Source organism: Lepidochelys olivacea, assembly GCF_965140295.1.
Source record: "Lepidochelys olivacea isolate rLepOli2 genome assembly, chromosome: 14".
NCBI lineage: Eukaryota > Metazoa > Chordata > Testudines > Cheloniidae > Lepidochelys > Lepidochelys olivacea.
The window spans coordinates 1004941-1027119 of record NC_140424.1 but is presented as its reverse complement, the minus strand read 5'-3'; the positions used below and the strand labels follow the sequence as shown (position 1 = coordinate 1027119).

At 59.6% G+C, this 22179-nt stretch overlaps 2 protein-coding genes and 1 long non-coding RNA gene across 5 annotated transcripts; 1 reads left to right on the top strand and 2 right to left on the bottom strand.

The window, feature by feature from the left end:
- The first annotated feature begins 1346 nt into the window (after positions 1 to 1346).
- On the top strand, positions 1347 to 7152 carry TK1 (thymidine kinase 1). Of its 3 annotated transcripts, none has more exons than XM_084647997.1 (7): positions 1347 to 1478; positions 1674 to 1705; positions 3514 to 3627; positions 4054 to 4147; positions 4572 to 4661; positions 4723 to 4860; positions 4990 to 7152. In XM_084647997.1, the coding sequence occupies exons 1-7, from the start codon at positions 1413 to 1415 to the stop codon at positions 5173 to 5175; spliced, it is 720 nt and encodes a 239-aa protein (XP_084504123.1). In that variant the 5' UTR covers positions 1347 to 1412; the 3' UTR covers positions 5176 to 7152. The 3 variants fall into 3 exon arrangements, with proteins under 3 accessions (XP_084504123.1, XP_084504124.1, XP_084504125.1); XM_084647998.1 differs by having other exon boundaries at positions 1348 to 1478; positions 4741 to 4860; XM_084647999.1 differs by lacking the exon at positions 1674 to 1705 and having other exon boundaries at positions 1390 to 1478.
- Positions 7153 to 7612: 460 nt separating this feature from the next.
- On the bottom strand, positions 7613 to 11979 carry SYNGR2 (synaptogyrin 2). The gene is made up of 4 exons (XM_084648000.1): positions 11815 to 11979; positions 10204 to 10441; positions 9420 to 9559; positions 7613 to 9207 (listed from the first exon to the last, which is right to left on the bottom strand). Exons 1-4 carry the CDS (start codon positions 11914 to 11916, stop codon positions 9010 to 9012), a joined length of 678 nt encoding a protein of 225 aa, XP_084504126.1. The 5' UTR covers positions 11917 to 11979; the 3' UTR covers positions 7613 to 9009.
- A 4140-nt stretch (positions 11980 to 16119) lies between these two features.
- Positions 16120 to 20789, bottom strand: LOC311530945. Its single transcript, XR_014714128.1, has 3 exons — positions 20497 to 20789; positions 18411 to 18487; positions 16120 to 16422 (listed from the first exon to the last, which is right to left on the bottom strand). It is a non-coding gene; the product is annotated as an uncharacterized lncRNA (long non-coding RNA).
- Positions 20790 to 22179: the final 1390 nt, after the last annotated feature.

The window sequence follows — 22179 nt, the reverse complement described above, 5'->3', positions numbered from 1 at the left end:
CACCGAAACAGCAGTTCCGCGGGCGCCTGCCCTGCCCCCTTCTTCCCCCGAGCTCCCGGTCCCCCGGGAGAGCGGAGCGGCCGGGGCAGGAAGAAACTTCCCCGTGGGCAGGTTATTACATCCTTGTCCTCGGTGGCCCCCGTATTTGGCCCCCGGCTGCTCTCGGACACAGGAGACTGGCCCAGCCCTGACCCCTTTGGGCAGCTCCCCTGCGGCCCAGTGTAGACAAGCTGGCGGGACCCCCTGCCCCCAGAGAGGCTAAGTGCCAAATCACAAAGACCTCGTTCCTTCTACTTGGTTTGTATCAACCCCGCCCCCCAGCCCGATCCCTGCCCCCCTCCCTCGCCCCCCAGCCCGCTCCCTGCCCCGCTCCCTCGCCCCCCAGCCCGATCCCTGCACCCCGCCCCTCCTGCGCCTTGCGGTGACTTGGTGCCGGTCACACCCAGGCACCAGGGACCTCGGCTCTTTCCCATCCACAGGTACATCGAGTCTGGTTGCGAGGCTCCGCTAGGAACAGAGCATCTCAGGACCAGGGATCGTGGGGTGGCGGGACTTTGGGGTGTCCGGGGCTGGGATCCTGGGGGGGGGGTAGTGGAGGGGGGTACCAATCTCTTTCCCATCATGCACCGGGACAAGCTCTTCCTCGGAGGAACCGGGGGGGCGAGGCTGGAATCCTGGGGGGAACCGGGGGGATTCTGGGGGGGTCCGGGGCTGGGATACTGTGGGGATTCTGGGGGGGGGGTTCGGGACTGGGATCCTGGGGGGATTCTGGGGGGTCCCGGGCTGGGATCCTGGGGGGAACCGGGGAATTCTGGGGGGCTCCGGGGCTGGGATCCTGGGGGGAACCGGGGGATTCTGGGGGGTCCTGGGCTGGGATCCTGGGGGGATTCTGGGGGGGTCCGGGGCTAGGATCCTGCGGGGAACTGGGGGATTCTGGGGGGCTCCGGGGCTGGGATCCTGGGGGGATTCTCGGGGGCTCCGGGGCTGGGATCCTGGGGGGCTCCGGGGGATTGTGGGGGGGTCTGGGGCTGGGATTCTGGGGGGCTCCGGGGGATTCTGGGGGGTCCCGGGCTGGGATCCTGGGGGGAACCGGGGCTGGGATCCTGGGGGGAACCGGGGGATCCTGGGGGGTCCCGGGCTGGGATCCTGGGGGGATTCTGGGGGGGTCTGGGGCTGGGATCCTGGGAGGGGATAGTGGGGGGGTGGTACCAATCTCTTTCCCATCATGCACCGGGACAAGCTCTTCCTGTAACCCACCTCCGCGTCTGGGTGCTTGGGTGAAATTTCCCGCCCTGACCCTCATTGGCCGCCGAGGGGAGCGGGAGGGGCGGGGCCTCTCCTGATTGGTCAGTGCGGGCGGCATTTAAGGGAGCTGAGCGCGCGAGCCGGGTCATTCGCGGGGGGCCGGCGGGATGAGCTGCCTCAACGTGCCCGGGGTGCAGCCCGGCTCGCCCGCCAAGGCGCGCGGCCAGATCCAGGTGGGGGCGCGCGGGGAGGGGGGGCGCGGGGGCGCGCGCGGCCAGACCCAGGTGGGGGGGCGCGCGCGGCCAGACCCAGGTGGGGGGGCGCGCGCGGCCAGACCCAGGTGGGGGGGCGCGCGCGGCCAGACCCAGGTGGGGGGGCGCGCGGGGGCGCGCGCGGCCGGGTCTCAGCCGTGTTTCCTGTCCCTGCAGGTGATTTTCGGGCCCATGTTCTCCGGGAAAAGGTACCGGGGCCCTGGGGCGCCCGCCGGGTTTTGGGGGGGTCTGGGGGTCCTCTCACTCTGGGGGGCCCATGCGTCCGGAGCCGTCCCCGTCGGGTGGGGGAGCTGCTCTGGGCCCTGGCTGCTACCCCAGCCCCGCTCCCTCGGGGCGCAGCCGGGCCCTGGGGCGGGGGGGGTCCCGTCCCCGTCCCGTCCCCGTGCAGGCGGGGGCGGGGGGGGGGGTCCCGTCCCCGTCCCCGTCCCGTCCCCGTGCAGGCGGGGGCGGGGGGGGGGGGTCCCGTCCCCGTCCCCGTCCCGTCCCCGTGCAGGCGGGGGCGGGGGGGGGGGTCCCGTCCCCGTCCCCGTCCCGTCCCCGTGCAGGCGGGGGCGGGGGGGGGGGGTCCCGTCCCCGTCCCCGTCCCGTCCCCGTGCAGGCGGGGGCGGGGGGGGGGGGGTCCCGTCCCCGTCCCCGTCCCGTCCCCGTGCAGGCGGGGGCGGGGGGGGGGGGGGGTCCCGTCCCCGTGCAGGCGGGGGCGGGGGGGGGGGGGGGGGTCCCGTCCCCGTGCAGGCGGGGGCGGGGGGGGGGGGGGGTCCCGTCCCCGTCCCGTCCCCGTGCAGGCGGGGGCGGGGGGGGGGGGTCCCGTCCCCGTCCCGTCCCCGTGCAGCCGGGGGCGGGGGGGGGGTCCCGTCCCCGTCCCGTCCCCGTGCAGCCGGGGGCGGGGGGGGGGTCCCGTCCCCGTCCCGTCCCCGTGCAGGCGGGGGCGGGGGGGGGGTCCCGTCCCCGTCCCGTCCCCGTGCAGGCGGGGGCGGGGGGGGGGGTCCCGTCCCCGTCCCGTCCCCGTGCAGGCGGGGGCGGGGGGGGGGTCCCGTCCCCGTGCAGGCGGGGGCGGGGGGGGGGGGTCCCGTCCCCGTGCAGCCGGGGGCGGGGGGGGGGGTCCCGTCCCCGTCCCGTCCCTGTGCAGCCGGGGGCGGGGGGGGGGGTCCCGTCCCCGTCCCGTCCCCGTGCAGCCGGGGGCGGGGGGGGGGGTCCCGTCCCCGTCCCGTCCCCGTGCAGCCGGGGGCGGGGGGGGGGGTCCCGTCCCCGTCCCGTCCCCGTGCAGCCGGGGGCGGGGGGGGGGGGTCCCGTCCCCGTCCCGTCCCCGTGCAGCCGGGGGGGGGGGGGTCCCGTCCCCGTGCAGCCGGGGGCGGGGGGGGGGGGTCCCGTCCCCGTCCCGTCCCCCGTCCCCGTGCAGCCGGGGGCGGGGGGGGGGGTCCCGTCCCGTCCCCGTGCAGCCGGGGGCGGGGGGGGGGGTCCCGTCCCCGTCCCGTCCCCCGTCCCCGTGCAGCCGGGGGCGGGGGGGGGGTCCCGTCCCCGTCCCGTCCCCCGTCCCCGTGCAGCGGGGGGCGGGGGGGGGGGTCCCGTCCCCGTCCCGTCCCCGTGCAGCCGGGGGCGGGGGGGGTCCCGTCCCCGTCCCGTCCCCCGTCCCCGTGCAGCCGGGGGCGGGGGGGGGTCCCGTCCCCGTCCCGTCCCCCGTCCCCGTGCAGCCGGGGGCGGGGGGGGGTCCCGTCCCCGTCCCGTCCCCCGTGCAGCCGGGCCCCTTACTGGGCTGAGACCTGCGCTGAGACCTGCGCTGCTGTTACCCAGCTAGGCTGGCGGCATGGGGCCCAAGGGCTCTCCTGGGGAGGCCAGGGTTGTCTCCTTGGCTCTCAGTATGGGTTTGGGGGGCTAGACATCGCTGTCTTGCGCTGATGCGCTGCCACTAATGGACTGTGGGACGATCCTGGGGGTAGTGTCCATTCCCACACACGTGCTAGCCCTCTGCATGCTGTGATTAATTGTGACGATCTTGTAGCACGGAACTCATGCGCCGGGTCCGCAGATTCCAGATTGCACAGTACAAATGCCTTGTGATAAAGTACGCCAAGGACACTCGTTACTGCACGAATGGGGTCTCCACGCATGACAGGTGAGCTGCTGTCATGGATATCACCCCATTTGCAGGGAGGATCGTCATCTGACTGCTGCTGCTTGACTTTGTTTGCTTCCAATAAGGGAAACGATAGAGAACTCAGTGTACAAGCTTGAAGTTGTCTCCATTGTTCTGTACAGTCCATTGGCCTTGCCTTCAGTGGTGTGTCTAGGCATGACTGCAGCCCCATGCCCCTGGCTAGAATGCAGCTTTCAGCTGGCTGTTGTCTGGCTGGGCTATGGGGGGTGGTTTTTTACAGCTGGCTGGTTGGCAACTGCGCTGTGTATAAGTGGCACAGCTTTTAGCCCAGGAATGATGATCTGTCTCAAAACAGCTGTTCTCTGTGTTTGAGCCCTTGTTTTTAATAGCGCCCTCCTATAGGGTTGACCAATCACTCACCCATGTGCTGATGCTTCCTTGCAGGAATACCATGGAGGCTCTTTCGGCCTGTTATCTCAAAGATGTGCACCAGGAGGCGCTTGGTTCAGCTGTGATTGGTATTGATGAAGGCCAGTTTGTAAGTTCTCAATGCTTGTCTGCTCTTGTCTCCTGTCCAATAACCAGCAAATTTGCCTTGAAGGGACCCCATGCTATGTAGGATGGGAAGTGCAGAGAGAAATCTTAGACCTGCCATGTTAATTGGCAAAATGGTCTTGTGCAGAGTTCTTGCCCAGCCACATTTGTGTGGTCTAGTGCCATCCCTCCTCATAGCCTTGGTACAGGTATGGTAGGCAGCTAAACCTACCATGTTTAGTCTGAACTGTGAAGACTCTCCTTGCCCCCTTTGCTCAGGTAATGTTGCTGTAGCTTCCTAGCTGGTGCCCTGTCCTGCTGTTGTGGGGACACTTCTGAATTCAAAGTTATCTGCAGCACTTGAAGCTGCTCATACTCCTTCCTCTGCGCACTCCTTGCTGAAGCTGTCCTCTTTATGCCCTGTCTAGTTCCCAGACATTGTGGAGTTCTGTGAAGCGATGGCCAATGCAGGGAAGACCGTCATAGTCGCTGCCCTTGATGGGACCTTCCAGAGGAAGGTAATTTCTTTCAGCAGTGGGTAACTGGATCCTTCTGAGTTCTTATCCCTGTGCCAAATAGCCTGTCTTTTTGCTGCAGGCATTTGGGAGCATCCTGAACCTGGTTCCCTTGGCAGAGAGCGTAGTGAAGCTGAATGCTGTGTGCATGGAGTGTTACCGGGAGGCTTCATACACGAAGAGGCTGGGAGCTGAGAGGGAGGTAAGATTCTAGGGAACAAAGACCACTCAAACAGGGCCTTGAAGGCACCTGTGAGGTGAAATGACCTGCCTATGGTGTGCTTATACAGGAGGAAAGAGCATCCCTTTCTAACCTACACTCTCTTGCCAGGTTGAAGTCATTGGAGGGTCAGACAAGTATCACTCCGTCTGCCGTGTCTGCTACTTCAGGAAGCGACCTCAGCAGGCTGGGCCAGAAAACAAGGAGAACCTGCCTGTGGGGGCCAAACAGGCAGATGTCATAGGCTCCCGAAAGGTCCTGGCTTCCCGACAGATGCAGTGGAGCCCAGCAAACTGAGCAGGGGAGGCGAGAGACTACAACTTTGGGGCTTCTTTAAAGCTCTTTCCCCTCTGCTCAGCCCGGAGCTGTGTCATGGCCTCCCAATGCTACCTGCCAAACCTAACTGCTGCTTGTGTGTGCTGAGCTACAAAGAACCAGGCCCACGTAGAAGGGACAAAAGGGGAAAACAATGACAAACAGGAGTCGGGCAAGCAGCCACCGGGAAAGTCCTCTCACATGGAATGTGAGCAAGAAATTGGAGGCACTTACTGAGACAGTCACACTGCAACAGGCCCTTGTCCCTCAGTGTGGGACATCCAATACACCATCTGTCCAGGCTTCTGAGTAATGACTATCCTCCCAGCTCATGGGAACCCCTTTTTAGCACATTTGACCTCCCTCCCTGACACTGTTGCTGGCTTTTGCTTGTGTTCTTAAGGACTTTGCCTGTTCCTAACTAGCTCATGGGTCTGACTTGCTGCCTGGGGATGCCCTGTCCCTAGGTGACACTGGGACAGGAGGACCTCCATTGTTTTAGCCCCTTCATTATATTGCCTCTTACTCCATTCTAAGGTAAATGACCTCAGACCTCCCATCCCTACTAATGTCTTCTCCTGCTATCACTACACCCCAGCCATTATCTTCCCTCTTAAGATCAATTTCCTCTAACAATGCTTATGTGCAGCTGCCTCCACCCACTCTCTGGCAGGCAGCTGTAATTAGTTCTCCCCTCCCCCACTGCACTTCAGTGTCTGTCCAATTCAAGATGGTTTCTCCAATTATACTTGTTAAAAGACTACACTGAGTTGCTCTAAATCAGGGCTGTTTAAAAACCCTTGGAATGACTGTTCTCTTCCTCTCCTGTTCCCAGCAGTGGAGGTGGCCTTGATGTGTTGGTTTTTAGGTTCAGCTGTACTAACTCAAGGAGTGAGGCTTTGCTCCTCCCTGTGTCCACTCCCATTAGGACACCAAGGCTGGTGGGTGCCTAAGCTCTTAACACAGACTAACTGAAAACAATGCTCTTCTGAGGTGAGGTGGAGATGGGGCTGATGTTAAAGGGCACCCTCTGCTTCAGTGGAGCCTAGTTCTGCTAATACCACTGTGTACAGCTGCTTGCTTGCCCAAGAAGGGTTTGCAGACATTTGGTCTAAACGCCTTGTGTCTTGATCAAAAAGATGTGATCAGTCTCTCTAGTAGATGGACTAATGATTAGTGCAGGCAGGGGCTTTGAATAGTGTTGCTGGTGAGTACCCCACCCCTTATTGTATAGTAAATCTGAAACCTACTTCTGCTGAGCGCTATTTTTAATCTCCCAGAGGGATGGGTCTGTGCTGTCCCAAGAACCAGATGTTTAAGTGAGGGTTTCTAGAAGGTAACAGACTCTCCACTTTGGAACCACAGTGCCCTGCTGCTTGACATAAGTTTCTTCCTCTGTCCTTAGCAAATCTTTTCTTTCCCTTTCTCTAGAGGGCTTGGGGTCATGCCCATCTGCTTCCTCACTACCCTTACAGCTTGTTGGCTGAAGCATTTTGATAATTGCTAGGCCCTCACAGCCCTTCCCTTCCTTGGAGAATGAGCCAGCTGCTCTAACCTGCCTTTCCTGCAGCCCAGGCTTGCTGTTTTGTGACACAAGGCCCTCTGTTAACCTCTGGTCTGGCACCAGGAAGTTCTCCTCAGCCCCTTTTACCCTCACCTGTTAGAGTAGCTGCATTTACCCAACCCCAAGACTGTCAAGCTGCTTCCAGGCTCTTTACTCAGCTCACCTGCCAGGTGTAGTAGGGCTCCTGCTAATTTTAAATACTTCTATTGCTCCTTGGGGGGGAGGCTCTACGTGCTGTGTCTAGAACCAAGCAGGAATTCTTCAGAGCTGCTTACTAAAAGGGGGAGGTTTAATGTTAAGGCTGCAGCATTAGCCTTGGTGGGGGGGCTCATCCCTTGGTGTTTCAGTGGGCCTGTCAGTGCAGGGATGAGTTTTAAATTAAATAAATGAAACTGTGTAATGTGTATTAATGCCACAAACACTCACAGGGCTCTTGCTGAAGCCTCTTCTGAGGCTTCTAGGGGCAGCTGAACTGGTCCTCTGCTGACAGAGGGCATGTGCTGGAAGCTCTGTCGTGTGGCTTCTTTATAGGACCTGCCTGTGTGCATAAAGGCTCCACTATGCGGCAGGAGCAGGGGATGAGACTTGAGCTGTGCTAAAAATAGACATGTGCAATGATTATGCATTTCTTGGCTCTTCTGGACTGTGACTTGCTCTAGACAGTGATGGGAAGGGAAGAGCTGCATTTTCTAGCCTACCCTTGGGGGGGAGGAAGTTCCCCCCCACCTTTAGGCAGAAACATCCTAGACAGACAAAGGGTGAGCCGAGGCCTCTCCCCAGCAGAAGAGCAGAGGGAAAGCCCACATTACCCCCCCCCCCCTTTAGAGCTTCCCAGCCCCAGAAAGATAGCAGCTGTAAGTGAAAAAGACTTTATTCCATCTTCCACCAGTGATAAATGAGCATTTAAACCATTCAGTTGTACACTGGCAGCTGGTGCTGCAACTCATCTACTGTGTGTGATGGTCAGAAACAGCTTCCCAGAACAGGTGCACTTCGGAAGCAGCAACCTGAGACTATTTACCCACCAGCAAAAGCAAGACAGGGTGTGTACACAAGGAAGAACAGCTGCTTCAGAGGCAGAAGTCTGAAGCCTGGCCCCCTGGGAGAGCTAGCTGCCGGGTGGGTCTGAGCAGACAGCACTAGGCTGTGCTCTGCACACAGCGCAGCTTCTCCCAGAGTCCAGATCTACCCGACCAGCCTGGGGTGAGCGGGAAGGTGCTGTGCTGGGGGGATGGATCAGTGCTGCTCAGGCCCCACAGCCAAGTCAGTCTAGGAGGCTGTTTCAGCAGCAGTTAGAGAGCTGACCAACAGCATTACTGTGGCTTCTGATCTGGGCCATCTCATCACGGCATGTGGCACCCAAAGATCAGAACCCCCTTTAGATTCCTGGGGGGAAAGGCAAGGCACAGCCCCTAACTTAGTAGTGAAACTCAAAAGCTTTATGTACAAATCAGTTTACAAAAAGTTTAGTCCTGCACTTTGGCATTAAGCTCACCCAGCAGCAGAAGTGGAAGGCAGCACAGGAACCCCTTCCACACCCCATTACCCAGCACAGAAGCAGAACTGCTGGCCCAGGCGCTGAACCCCCCTGCTCTGCTGAGCACAGTGGCAGCTGAGGACAAAGATACCTGATACAAAAGTGAGATGGCACTTTGGGGAATCTGAGCCAGCAGGGTTAGTAAAGGCACCAGGTCTAGAGCTGAAGTTACACTGATGTAGCCACAGGCAAGGTTTTGGGGGTGTTTAAAATTCACCACACTGTCTTGAACACAAAAGAGGAAACAGTTATTCCTTGCTGTTATGAAGGAAAGAACCTAACTGCCCACACTCTGTTGTCACAGCTGGGGAGGGGCCAGGGTCAAGCCTTAGGGACAAAAATCCCCTTCTGAAGAGGAAGGGGTCCCCACTGCATGGATGCAGCAGGTTTGTGCTCAGCAGTCACCCCAATGAACAAGAGGGAAGCCCCACCCCCAGTCAGAGAGGGCTTGATTTCCAGGAAGGCAGAGCCAGCAATCAGCTCTAAGTGGGGAGGGAGCAAGTCACATGTACAGCCTCCCGCCGCATTCAGTCATGGGGCTCTGCCAGGAACCAGGGAGCTCCTAACTCCAAAGCCCTGGTGCCCTTCACACATTAAGCAGCCACCACACCCCAACCCCCACCCCTAGTCAAGATACAGCCCCTGCCGCACAGAAGAATTGCACTTGTGTAGCTATCCCTGCTAGCCACTTTGGTGGTGGCCAGTGGCACAGGGCTCAGTACGCAGGTGGGGGCTGGTAGCCCTCCGAGGTCTCTCCAGTCTGGGTGAAGGGCGGCTGCTGGTAGTTGTCGTGAGTGACATTGGGGTAAATTGAGTAGGGAGTCGAAGGGTCAGGGGTGGGATCAACATAGCTGTTAGTAAGGTCCTCCACTCCCATTCTGTACCTCTGGAGAGCAAAGGTGATCAGGAACCCCTAGAAAGAGAGAGAGCAGCAGTCAGCAAAGCCAGGCCCCTCAGGAGGGCCACAAGGGCAGGTCCAGACACTGGGATGCAGGGGCAGCAGAAGGTCACAGTGATGCTGCCCATTCCAGACTGATGTGGCTCAGGCCCCCGATTCTCTCAAAGCCCCCACCCCAAGAGAGGTAAGCCCTGAAGAGATCTGCTGGCTGGGAAAGCGCCACTCACCCAGGAGAAGATGGAGAAGAAGCTGAAGGTAATAGCAGCTCGGGCCGAGTCAGCCCCCACATGCACATCGATCGGCAACGTCATAGCCCACTGGTTGGTCAAGAAGCAAAAGCCAATGAACCACAGGAAAGTCCAGAGTGCTGTGGGGGGGAGGGGCAGAGAGAGAGAGAGAGCAATGGGTGGATCCGGCTGCCTTGCTGGGGTGCAATCCCATCCCCTGACCCACACTGACGACTTCATGTCACCCAACTGCTGGCGGGGAGGGCTGGACCAAACAAAGCCTGTTCAGTAGACCTCTTGGCTAAGGGCCTCCGCTTTCTTAGTGCCAGGGCCACTGACTGACTGCCCTGCCTCCCAGCACTGCTGCTTGATGCCCCTGGGGGCTCGGTGCAGAGCCCCATAAGCCCTATGCTTTGGCAAGCTGCCTGGAAAGGGTCACCCAGCTGGGTGCATGTCTGCAAGTCAGGAGCAGTGCCCAAGTTCAGCAGTGCATGGTGGGCACGGTGCCAGGAGATCAAAGCACCCCCCTCTAGTCAGGCACAGGGTAGGCCACTGAAAGAAACAACCATCCAAGGAGCTGGACAAGGGCAGCCATTGTCTGATCATTAGAGAAGGCCCGAACACTGGATGGGTTTCTAACTGCTCTGCTTTAGGCATTAGTTTGGGGCAGTTCTCTGGCCTGTGTTATACCCAAGGTCAGACTAGGGGATTGTAATGGTCCCTTCTTGGGGGGGCCTTAGAATCAGCCAGCAACAGCAAGGCCCACCCCCATGGCTGCTGTTACCTGAAAAGCCCAAGTCTGCCATGACCAAGTACTTGCGGTCAGTGGCGTTGCTGATCTGGGGAAAGTAGATATCGATGGTGAAGAAGGCGACACAGGCCAGGAAGCCGAGGACACCAATGCCGATGCCGTAGCGGCAGGCATCCTCATTCTGGTGGAAGATGCAGTGGAGCTGATCAGTGTCATGCGTGTTGGTGTACCCCTCACCGATGATGCAGGAGAACACGATGAGGGAGAACACCTGGGGAGGGAGCACTGGCATCAGCTTGAGCAGTAGTCAGGAACCACAGGGCAGGTGGGAAGCCGAGGCGAGGGGGGACCCTGAACCACCAGCTGCACCCTTCCAAAGCAGGAGAGAGTTCATTCAATGCAGCTATAGCCCTTTTACCACAATGGCTATCCATCCACCTACCCCCCTCTTGGAGGAGGGGATGCACACAGAGAGCAGGCATCCCCCGTGCGCTGGAATGGGGCAGCACAAACATGCAGGGGTTGGTACATGCTCCTTACCTGAGGGAACCGTAACTAGGGGCGGGGCGGTTCCAGGCCTCACCTCATGATTTACCTGTCGACATGGAAGTGATTGGAGCAGGGTACCGAACCCCTCAGTAAGGGGGTTGGGCTGCGAGATGCCTGGGCTGGCTTGTGCCCCACTGCAGCCCGAACAAATAGGGCAAAATCCTCAGAGTGTGCAGGAACTGCCTCACCACAGGGGGGTCATGCAACAGTTGCATTGGGGGAGCGCTCCCCCCCAGCCTCTGGGGGACCCATCCGCAGAACTGGGGGGGAGTAGAGCACTCAGCAAACACCTGGCTCCATCACATGCTGGTCAGCAGCGGCTGCCGAGGGCCCCCCGAGGCTGGCGAGCCAAAGCGATCAGCTGACCCTCCCCGCAAGCCGACAGTCACGGCGCCCCCGCGGGTCCCTCCTCCCGGGCCGGCCCCATGCACCGCAGCGGTGCCGCCCGGAGAGGGCGGGCGTGGGCGGCTCCTCCGCAGCCTGGGCCACGCACCGGGAGGCCCCGAGGCGCCGCCCGCCCAGCAGGGGCCGGGCCCCAGGTCTCGCCCCGAGCAGGGCGGCGGCCCCGGCCCCGGCCCCCTTCCCCCGGCGCGGCCGGACACGCAGCACCGGGAGGTCCCGCGACTTTCCGCGCCCGGCCTCTCCCAACGGGCCTTCCCCCGGCCTGGCCCGGCCCCCTTCCCCTGTCCGGGCCCCCCTGCCCAGCCCCTTCCCCTGTCCGGCCCCCGGCCCCCCGGCCCCCTTCCCCTGTCCGGCCCCCTTCCGACCCCCGGCCCAGCCCCTTCCCCCGTCCGACCCCCGGCCCAGTCCCTTCCCCTGTCCGGCCCCCGGCCCGGCCCAGCCCCTACCCAGGCCCCGGCCAACCCCCGGCCCAGCCCGGCCCCCTTCCGACCCCCGGCCCAGCCCCCGGCTCCCTTCCGACCCCCGGCCGGCCCAGCCCAGCCCCTGCCCGGGCCCCGGCCAACCCCCGGCCCGGCCTCCTTCCCCTGTCCGGCCCCCTTCCGACCCCCGGCCCAGCCCCTTCCCCCGGCCCGGCCCAGCGCCCGGCCCGGCCCGCTCCGCACGCGGCAGGCTCGGGGCCCCGGCGCCGCTCACCGCGCTCAGCAGCCGGACCAGGACCTGCGGCCGCTGCAGGAAGCGCAGCAGGTCGAAGGTGCCGCCGGCCTTGGCCGCTCCGTAGGCGCCGCCGCTCTCCATGCTGCCGCCGCCGGCCTGGCCTCGCCCCGCCCGGCTTGAGCCGCCGCGTCCGCGTCCCCGGCCCCGGCCCCGCCCCGAGGAGGGGCCCGGCCCGGCTGCGGCCCTGGCCCTGGGCGGGGCGCGGCCCGGCTCCTCTCCCGTGGCCGGCAGGTGCCGCGGGGGAAGGGGCCGGGGCCGGGGCGCCAAGCGCCTCCCATCCGGCCTCAGGGCTCCGGCAGGGCCGCGCCCGGAGCCCGGCGCGGGCGGAGCAGAGCGGCCGCGGGGGAAAGGGCCGCCCGGGGGGCTGGGGACGGGGCTCCGGGGGCAGATTCAGTCCCTGCTGCAGCCAGCCCCGGCCCCGGCCAGCTGATGTTCCCCTCCCGCAGGAGTGGTTTGAGCATTGGCCTGCTAAACCCAGGGTTGTGAGTCCAATCCTTGAGGGGGCCATTTGGGATCTGGGGCAAAAATTGGGGATGGGTCCTGCTTCGAGCAGGGGGTTGGACTAGATGACCTCCTGAGGTCCCTTCCCACCTGGATATTCTATGATTCTATGAGGACGCGTGGCTGGCCTGCGCCTTGGCCGGAGCCCTCGGCAGGCCCCTGCGCGGAGACCCTCATCCCACACATCCGTGAACAGGACGAGCCGGGGCAGAGTCAACCCTGCTCTTGGACAGGGGCATCGTGCCTCACCCAGCTGCGAGGCTTCTTGGGTGGGGTGGGGTCCACAAATGTGGACCAGGGTGATCCGCCCCATGGCTCTAGTGTACGTGGACACTAGCCTGTGGCAAGGTCTCTCCCTGAAGGCGCTTCAGCAAAGGAAGCAGCCAGGGGATAGAAGGGAAGGGACTCTCCGTAACTGGTTAAAAGCTAGAAAACAAGGATAGGAATAAATGGGCAGTTTTTACAGGGGAGAGAGGTGAATAGCGGGGTCTCCCAAGGATCTGTATTGGGACCAGTGTTGTTAATTTATTCATAAATAATCTAGAAAATGGGTAAACAGTGAGGTGGCAGAGTTTGGCGATGATACAAAATTACACAAGACAGTTCAGACCAAAGCTGACTGGGAAGATGACCAAGGGCTCTCACATAAGTGGGTGCCTGGGTAACAACATGGCAGATTAAATTCAATGTTGATAAATGCAAAGTAATGAGCATTGGAAAACATCATCCCCACTGTGCAGACAAAATGCTGGGGTCTATATTAGCTGTTAGAAGAGTATAAAAATATTGCTCGGGCATGTAGGAATGATATCAGGAGGGCCAAATCGCACCTGGAGCTGCAGCTAGCCAGAGATGTCAAGAATAACAAGAAGGGTTTCTTCAGGTATGTTGGCAACAAGAAGAAAGCCAAGGAATGTGTGGGCCCCTTACTGAATGAGGGAGGCAACCTAGTGACAGAGGATGTGGAAAAAGCTAATGTACTCAATGCTTTTTTTGCCTCTGTTTTCACTAACAAGGTCAGCTCCCAGACTGCTGTGCTGGGCATCACAAAATGGGGAAGAGATGGCCAGCCCTCTGTGGAGATAGAGGTGGTTAGGGACTATTTAGAAAAGCTGGACGTGCACAAGTCCATGGGGCCGGACGAGTTGCATCCGAGAGTGCTGAAGGAATTGGCGGCTGTGATTGCAGAGCCACTGGCCATTATCTTTGAAAACTCGTGGCGAACCGGGGAAGTCCCGGATGACTGGAAAAAGGCTAATGTAGTGCCAATCTTTAAAAAAGGGAAGAAGGAGGATCCTGGGAACTACAGGCCAGTCAGCCTCACCTCAGTCCCTGGAAAAATCATGGAGCAGGTTCTCAAAGAATCAATCCTGAAGCACTTGCATGAGAGGAAAGTGATCAGGAACAGCCAGCATGGATTCACCAAGGGAAGGTCATGCCTGACTAATCTAATCGCCTTTTATGATGAGATTACTGGTTCTGTGGATGAAGGGAAAGCAGTGGATGTATTGTTTCTAGACTTTAGCAAAGCTTTTGACACGGTCTCCCACAGTATTCTTGTCAGCAAGTTAAGGAAGTATGGGCAAATTTGCAGATGATACTAAACTGGGAGGAGTGGTAGATACGCTGGAGGGGAGGGATAGGATACAGAAGGACCTAGACAAATTGGAGGATTGGGCCAAAAGAAATCTGATGAGGTTCAATAAGGATAAGTGCAGGGTCCTGCACTTAGGACGGAAGAACCCAATGCACAGCTACAGACTAGGGACCGAATGGCTAGGCAGCAGTTCTGCGGAAAAGGACCTAGGGGTGACAGTGGACCAGAAGCTGGATATGAGTCAGCAGTGTGCCCTTGTTGCCAAGAAGGCCAATGGCATTTTGGGATGTATAAGTAGGGGCATAGCGAGCAGATCGAGGGACGTGATCGTTCCCCTCTATTCGACATTGGTGAGGCCTCATCTGGAGTACTGTGTCCAGTTTTGGGCCCCACACTACAAGAAGGATGTGGATAAATTGGAGAGAGTCCAGCGAAGGGCAACAAAAATGATTAGGGGACTGGAACACATGAGTTATGAGGAGAGGCTGAGGGAGCTGGGATTGTTTAGCCTGCAGAAGAGAAGAATGAGGGGGGATTTGATAGCTGCTTTCAACTACCTGAAAGGGGGTTCCAAAGAGGATGGAGCTCGGCTGTTCTCAATGGTAGCAGATGACAGAACGAGGAGTAATGGTCTCAAGTTGCAGTGGGGGAGGTTTAGATTAGATATTAGGAAAAACTTTTTCACTAAGAGGGTGGTGAAACACTGGAATGCGTTACCTAGGGAGGTGGTAGAATCTCCTTCCTTAGAGGTTTTTAAGGTCAGGCTTGACAAAGCCCTGGCTGGGATGATTTAACTGGGAATTGGTCCTGCTTCGAGCAGGGGGTTGGACTAGATGACCTTCTGGGGTCCCTTCCAACCCTGATATTCTATGATTCTATGTTACCCCGTAAGAAAGCGATCTTGGAGTCATCGTGGGTATTCTCTGCAAACAGCCGCTCAATGGGCAGCAGCTGTCAGAAAAGCGTTAGGAACCCTTAGGAGAGGGATAGCAAATATAACTGAAAACATCCTAATCCCACGCTATAAATCCCTGGTACACTCACATCTTGCATACTGTGCACAGCTCCGGTCACTCCAGCTCAAAACAGATACATTCGAATTGGAAAAGGGAATGGAGCAGCTTCCATGTGAGGCAGGAGTTAAAGGATGGGGACAGTTCAGTTTAGAAAAGACGACGCGGGGGAGATGATCGAGTCTGTACAGTCATGACTGGTGGGGAGAAAGTGAGTAAAGAGGTGTTATTTATCCCTGCACAGAATACAAGAGCCAGGCGTCACCCACTATAGTGAATAGGCAGCAAGTTTTATACAAAAAAGAAGGAAGTACTCCATACACAGCACGGGCAACCTGGGGAACCTGTTGCCAGAGGATGCTGTGAAGGCCAAAAGTGTAACTGGGTTAAAGAAATAATTAGTTAAATAATTAGTTAAATAATACCCAGCTAGGTCCATCAATGGCTATTAGCCAAGATGGTTGGGAATGCAACCCCTGCTTTGGGTGTCCCTAAACTTCTGCCTGCCAGAAGCTAGGACTGGACAACAGGCGATGGACCACTGGACAATTGCCGTTCTGTTCACTCCCTCTGAAGAACATTAGTATGTTCTTATCTTATCCCTGTGTGACAAAGTGGGACTGTTCTTAATGTTTCCTCTGAATAGTGTGGGGGTGCCTCAGTTTCCCCTAGGCAGTTCTTAAGTATCTAGGGGGTGGGATAAGGGTAGGGTATGATCATTGCAGAGCCCTTGAGGGCAGGTGTGTGCAGGGGTCTGGACACAGAGAATGGCTGACACCCTGTTTCCTGGCAACTGATGGCCTGGGTCCTTCCCCCCTGCAAGGTGAGAGCTAAAGGGTTGGAGAACAAAGGGATCAGGTGACCTTCTGGCCCGGGAAAGGGACAAAGCCCAGAGGAGGAGGGGCTGGAGGGAGTTTCAGTTTGGGGCTGGCCAGGGACATGGAGTGAAGGGCAGATGGGGTTGTCTGGCTCACTGCACCCCAAAATGGACCCAGCTGAGGGGTCCTGTTCTCTGTACCTACAAGCTCTGTTTTAGACCATGTTCCTGTCGTCTAATAAATCTCTGTCTTACTGGCTGGCTGAGAGTCACGTCTGACTGCGGAGTTGGGGGGCAGGACCCTCTGGCTTCCCCAGGACCCCGCCTGGGCGGACTCGCTGTGGGAAGTGCACGGAGGGGCAGAGGATGCTGAATGCTCCAAGGTCAGACCCAGGAAGGTGGAGCCAGGTGAGCTGTGTGTCCTGAAGACAGGCTGCTCCCAGAAAGGAGACTTCCCCAGAGTCCTGCCTGGCTTCACGAGGAGCAGTTCCAGAGCATCGCCCGGAGACTCCGTGACACCCTGCTCAGAACAATCCATCCAGGCAGCTGTCCCAGAGAAGGAGACGTGAGTTTCTGGCATTCCACTCCCTCTGTCCGTGTTCTCTCCACAGCCTTTGTCTGTGTGCTGGCTGTCTCATCAGTGTCCTGTGCTGTCTCTGCTGGGAGAGGAAGGTAGATTCTATCTCCTGACACTCGGACCTCCAGGGAGCCAAGGGAATATAGCCCAGGTGATAATATGGATTCAAATTGGCCCTAAACTCATGGACTAGTTGGCCCCACTTCAGAGCCTTTGACCTCTCAGCTGCCAGCTCCCATCCAGCCCAGGTCTGGGAGTCAAGTCTGAGCCTTTCCTCTCTAGTTCTCATCTGGACTAGGCCAGCAGCGACCAGAAGTTGCTCCCCATCTGGCAGCTGATCATTGTCCTATCAGGAAGGGGCGGGGGGCTCTGTCTGGTTCCTACACGCCTCATCTCAAGCCCATCACACCTGGCCCCTTTGTTGGCAGCCTCAGCAGCAGGCCGGACTGGATGGCTGCAGAAGTGGAACTGTCATAGAATCATAGAATAACAGAGTTGGAAGGGGCCTCTGGAGGCCATCTAGTCCAACCCCCTGCCCAGAGCAGGACCAATCCCAACTAAATCATCCCAGCCAGGGCTTTGTCAAGCCTGACCTTAAAAACTTCTAAGGAAGGGGATTCCACCACCTCCCTAGGTAACACATTCCAGTGTTTCACCACCTCTCAGCTGTCCTCTCAGCCCTCAGCTGCTCCCGCCATGGCAGGGATGGGGACGGGGCACCGTGCAGGGAAGCCGTCCTGCTGCCCAGGCCATCCCCGTTCTGGGGGTAAAGAGAGGCCTCCGTCTCCAGGGCTGACAGCATGGGCCGAGTAGGAACATCTACAGCACCCCGCACTCCCACTGCTGCCCCTGCCAGGGCCCGCCAAGCGCTGGCTAGGTGAGGGGCTCTCTGTTTGACAGAGATCCCTGCCCGCTGGAATAAGAATCTCCACACCAGCACAGTGATTGCATCAGGCCCTTTATGACACCGATGCATGGCTAACATGCCTGGGTTTGTGTCGCCAGTGACACACTGTGGCAGAGAACTGCTGCCTGATGCTCTTAATTGTTAAATTCCTAAGAAGTCCCATCCAGGTGAGCCGCTCCTAGGTCACATGCCCTCCTCAGACGGGCCAGAAGGGGATGCGATGGGACCCGGCGTCCTTTCATTTCTGATTTTGGTGGCATTCCTTCCTAGCCACCCCTGTCCAGCTCCGTCGACCATCAGCCACCAAACTCAGGGGCTCCTGCTCTGGAGCTAAAGGAGTGCTTTCCCTTCGCCAGTTGGGAGGAATTAACAGACTGACACCCTCCCCTCACTCCAGCCCACTACGGATTGGTGAGATCAGGAGCTGCTGTGACATCCCAGCCAGTCGAGAACAGAGGCAAACAGCTCATAGAATCATAGGATTGGAAGGGACCTCGAGAGGTCATCTAGTCCTGTCCCCTGCACTCACGGCAGGGCTAAGTATTATCTAGATGCATCGCTCTACACTCACTCTCCTCCCCCCTCACACGCACACACCCCCGTATGCTCACAGACTTGCCTGCACACGCTCTCGCTCACACACGCCTGCATGTGCACCGATACAGTCCCCCGTGTGCACATACGTACGGGGACAGGATTCGGCCCATTGGGCTGGAGGGTCACTTCCTCTGTCGCCATTGGCCGGTGTCATTTGGAATTAGGGAGAGGAGCTAATGGCAGCAGAGGAGTCTGATAGGGTTGGCAGGCTGGAGTTCTCTGCTTTCCATGTGACACCAGCCAAAGCCCGGTCCCTGTCACCTCATCCCCCGTGTGAGCCCTCGGGCAGTTCCTCGCATTCCCTGGGGTGGGAAGGGCTCTGGCTTGGTCCCCCCAAGGAGGAGGTTTCAGCAGCAGACAGGACAATGACCTGGCTCGGCCTCACGCCCCTCCACGCGAGGTCACGAAGCTCCTGCAGCAGCTTGGCCAGCTCCCACACTAGACACCATTTCTCCTTGACTTGCTAGACGGAGCAGAGAGCAGACAGTGGCCAAGTTAACTTAACACTGACAACCAGGGGGCCCCATGGCCTCCCCCCAGCGCCTACTGCCCCAAGCCTCACTCACCAGTACCTGCTGCTGCTTGAGCCACTCCATGGCCCGTCTGTTTGCTCGAGTCTGGGAAATGTACAGGGCGGATGAGGCTGCAGGAGAGACAGAGACAGTCACACCAGCCCCACAGACCACACTGGTAGGAGGGCTGGGCGCAGGGCACACTTGAGAGTCAATAGCATTTTCCTTTCCGGCCAACTGAAAGCACGCCAGCTTCCAGAGCTGAGGGACAACAGGAGCTTACACATCCCCAGAGGGGTCACCAGCCCAGGCAGGGCTAGAGCCTGGTCTGCTGGTCCCTGAGCGACTGCTGCATCCACGCCACCCCCAGCAGAGCAGCGAGCATGGGCCAAGCACCACCGGCTGTCCTGCCCACGGAGGCCATGGCTGACAGAGCCTAGCGCGTGCCTTGATTGGCCCAGGCATGCTATTTAAGGCCTAGAGGAAACACCTGAAGGCTGTCTGTGCAACTAGGTGGATCACCGCTTGCTGCTGCTAACAGACCCTGCTGCACACTCCCGAAACCTGGAGCAAAGGCAGGGAAATATCACTGGCACCCCCAGAGGGTTGGAGTGGGGCTCTCCCCTCCCCATCATTATGCTGTCCTGCCCTGAAGCTGTTCCCCTTAGCCATGGACTCACTGTCCCTGTGAAGACGTCCTGGAGAGGCTGCCTGGCAGCCCTGTGGCTGGTTCAGATGCTCTAGTTCAGGTTATGGGCAGCACTGCACGAGGCTCCCCTGCCCCCCTCCAGGATTAGACTAGCCAAGGGGGGTGCTGAGGACTGTACTGAAGCTTAGACCCCCAGAAGGCCCAGCCCAGACACTCATTCATTCACACCCCTGGCAGAGAGGGCCGGGGACTAGCCAAGGCCACCCCCTGAGAGAAGGGGAGCATTGTGCACTGGGGCCTTGGGGGACTGTGCCAAACCCATCTGCTTCGCCTCCCTAAAGAACAGCACAGCTTGTTCCTATGGGGCTCCCAATCCCCCCACCCCCCTAGCCTCTCACCAAAGAGCTCCAGCGCTGTAGAACAGAATACAGCCCTGCCAGCTGGGCTGGGCCCAATGCCACCTCCCTGGGCACACCTGGCAGCTGCTCAGGGCTCTGCGGGCCACCAAGGCAGAATTTCACCTCTGTGCTCGCAGCCCCCTCTCACTGGCCATGTGTCCTTGCAATTGACCTAGCCACTGTGGTGTCACACCCAGTAGGAGATAAGCTCTGGGGCCTGGGCAGCAACTTGACAAATGCAGATTTATGCCTTGGCCAGGAAGGGATTTCTGCAGCTATCCCAGCGGAGACCCGCTCCCTACTGCCCTGACTCCCCCCAGCCCCTGGCATCGAGAAGGCTATGCAGTCTGCTGAGGTGGGGGGGACAAGTGGCATCAGCTGGAAGGGGCAGGAGGACTCTGTCCCTGAGCTTCTGTGTGTGACATGCAGGGTGCAGCCTGTCCCCACTAACTGGTGCATGTGGTCCTGGATAACAGCTGGCTCCAGAGTCCCCAACAGATGAGACCTTCTGGGAATGCTCTCAGTGTGCTACCCTGAGTGATGTGCAGGAAACGGGTTCTCATGGTGCCTGGGAAATCCTGTGCTCTGAGCAGGGAGCATGCACGGTGGCCGGGCTCTGAGCTCGACCCTGCCCGTGGCTTGCAGGGGGAAGAGGTGCTGAGCTTCCCTTGCCCGTGGGGAACAAGCTCTGAACTCACCTATGCCCCCCCCCCCCCCAGGCAACAGGATGGACGCTGAGCTCACCCATGCCCATGGCGGAACGGGCTGTGTGACAATGTGACGAGCAGGGAGAGGGGAGTGAGGGGGAGGGAGAGGTAACACCTCTGTCCAGGAATGTGAAGACAGGCTGCAGGAGAGAGACTGCTGGGTGGGTTTAGTTTTCAGTTTGGGCTGGGTGGAGGAACACAGGGAACCCCAGGGCTGGGGTCTAAGCTCCCTGCTCCGCCAGAAGGACTTGACTGAGGGGTCCTGGGTGTACCCACTGTCACGGAGTCCCTGGGCGATGCTCTGGAACTGCTCCCCATGAAGCCAGTCAGGACTCTGGGGCAGTCGCCTTTCTGTGAGCAGCCTGTCTGCAGGACACACAGCTCACCTGGCTTCCACCTTCCTGGGTCTGACCTCGAAGCATTCAGCCTCCTCTGCCCCTCCGTGCGCTTCCCACAGCGAGTCTGCTCAGGCGGGGTCCTGGGGAAGCCAGAGGGTCCTGCCCCCCAACTTCTCAGTCAGACATGACTCTCAGCCAGCCAGTAAAACAGAAGATTTATTAGACGACAGGAACATGGTCTAACACAGAGCTTGCAGGTGCAGAGAACAGGACCCCTCAGCTGGATCCATTTTGGGGGGGGCAGTGAGCCAGACAACCACGTCTGCCCTTCATTCCATGTCCCAGCCAGCCCCAAACTGAAATCTCCCTCCAGCCCCTCCTCCTCTGGGCTTTGTTCCTTTCCCCGGGCCAGGAGGTCACCTGGTTCCTTTGTTCTCCAACCCTTTAGCTCTCACCTTGCAGGGGGGAAGGGCCCAGGCCATCAGTTGCCAGGAAACAGGGTGTCGGCCATTCTCTGTGTCCAGACTCCTGCACACACATGCCCTCAAGGGCTCTGCAATGATCATACACCCTTACCCCACCCCCTAGATACTTCAGAACTGCCTAGGGGAAACTGAGGCACCCCCACACTATTCAGAGGAAACATTAAGAACAGTCCCACTTCGTCACACCCACAAGCTCTGTTTTGGACTATGTTCCTGTTGTCCAATAAAACTTCTGTTTTACTGGCTGGCTGAGAGTCTCAGTGAATCTCAGGAAGAGGGGTGCAGGGCCTGGACTCCCCCACACTCCGTGACAAGCTGTCAGCTTGTCCATCCCCATGGAGGACAGGGGACAGGCTCTGAGCTTGCCCATGGCCGTGGCACAGGGGGGATGGGCGCTGAGCTCGCCCGTGCCCGTGGCACGTGGGGGATGGGCACTGAGCTCGCCCATGGCTGTGGCATGCAGGGGACGGGTGCTGAGCTTGCCCATGCCCGTGGCACACCATGGACAGGCACTGCCCTGGCAGAAGGGAGGGAAGGCAGAGGAGAGGAGAGACGTGCTGGCCACACATCTCCCCGCCTGCAGTGGCCAGGCCCCGCTGATCAGGGATGCAGCGCAGGGGTGGGGTGGGAATGCTCCAGAGCGTGGGGGCCTGCCAGGGGAAGCAGCGCTCGCTCCCAGGGCCCATGCTATGTCTTTGGGGAGAGGGATCCTAGGACAGGGCTTTCCCAGCTGAGCCAACTTTCAGTGAGTGTCCCTCGAGGGGAACCACACAAGGGGCACCAGAGGCCCCAAGGCAGGAGAATCCTGCCCCCAGACAGCCAGGGCCCATGGCCAGCCTCCATTCTGACCCCCATTTTAATGGCTACGCTGCAGCTTGCCTGCCCGAGTCTGAGAAATCCCTGGGACCGCTGGGCCCTGGCCCCCACTGAGGCTGGGCAAGGCAGGCCTGGGACACACCCAGGGAGCTGCCGAGTCCTTTGCTGCATGCGGAGCTAAGACTAAAATCACACTCTGCCCTCCAGGTGGACACCACAGGCAAAAGATTACGACTCCCAGCATCCTCTGTGTTCCAGGTGAGGGGAGGAAAGTGAGCTGGCTCCTGTTCAGCTGGATGGTTCTCACTGTGCTTCGCCTCTCGCAGAGCAGCAGGCTCCCCACCCAGGACTGCCCCTGAGGGACGCTACAGTGGGCAGGTGAGTGAAGCTGAGAAGGGGGATTTGCAGCTGACATGGACTCTGGAAACAG

Coding starts and splice junctions, on each gene's coding strand:
- SYNGR2 (XM_084648000.1), bottom strand. CDS start 11,916: ATGGAGAGCGGCGGCGCCTACGGAGCGGCCAAGGCCGGCGGCACCTTC. Junction 10,442..11,814: donor TGGTCCGGCTGCTGAGCGCG/GTGAGCGGCGCC, acceptor CTCCCTCCCCAG/GTGTTCTCCCTCATCGTGTT. Junction 9,560..10,203: donor GGCAGACTTGGGCTTTTCAG/GTAACAGCAGCC, acceptor TCCCCCCCACAG/CACTCTGGACTTTCCTGTGG.
- TK1 (XM_084647997.1), top strand. CDS start 1,413: ATGAGCTGCCTCAACGTGCCCGGGGTGCAGCCCGGCTCGCCCGCCAAG. Junction 1,479..1,673: donor AGGCGCGCGGCCAGATCCAG/GTGGGGGCGCGC, acceptor CTGTCCCTGCAG/GTGATTTTCGGGCCCATGTT. Junction 1,706..3,513: donor CCCATGTTCTCCGGGAAAAG/GTACCGGGGCCC, acceptor ACGATCTTGTAG/CACGGAACTCATGCGCCGGG.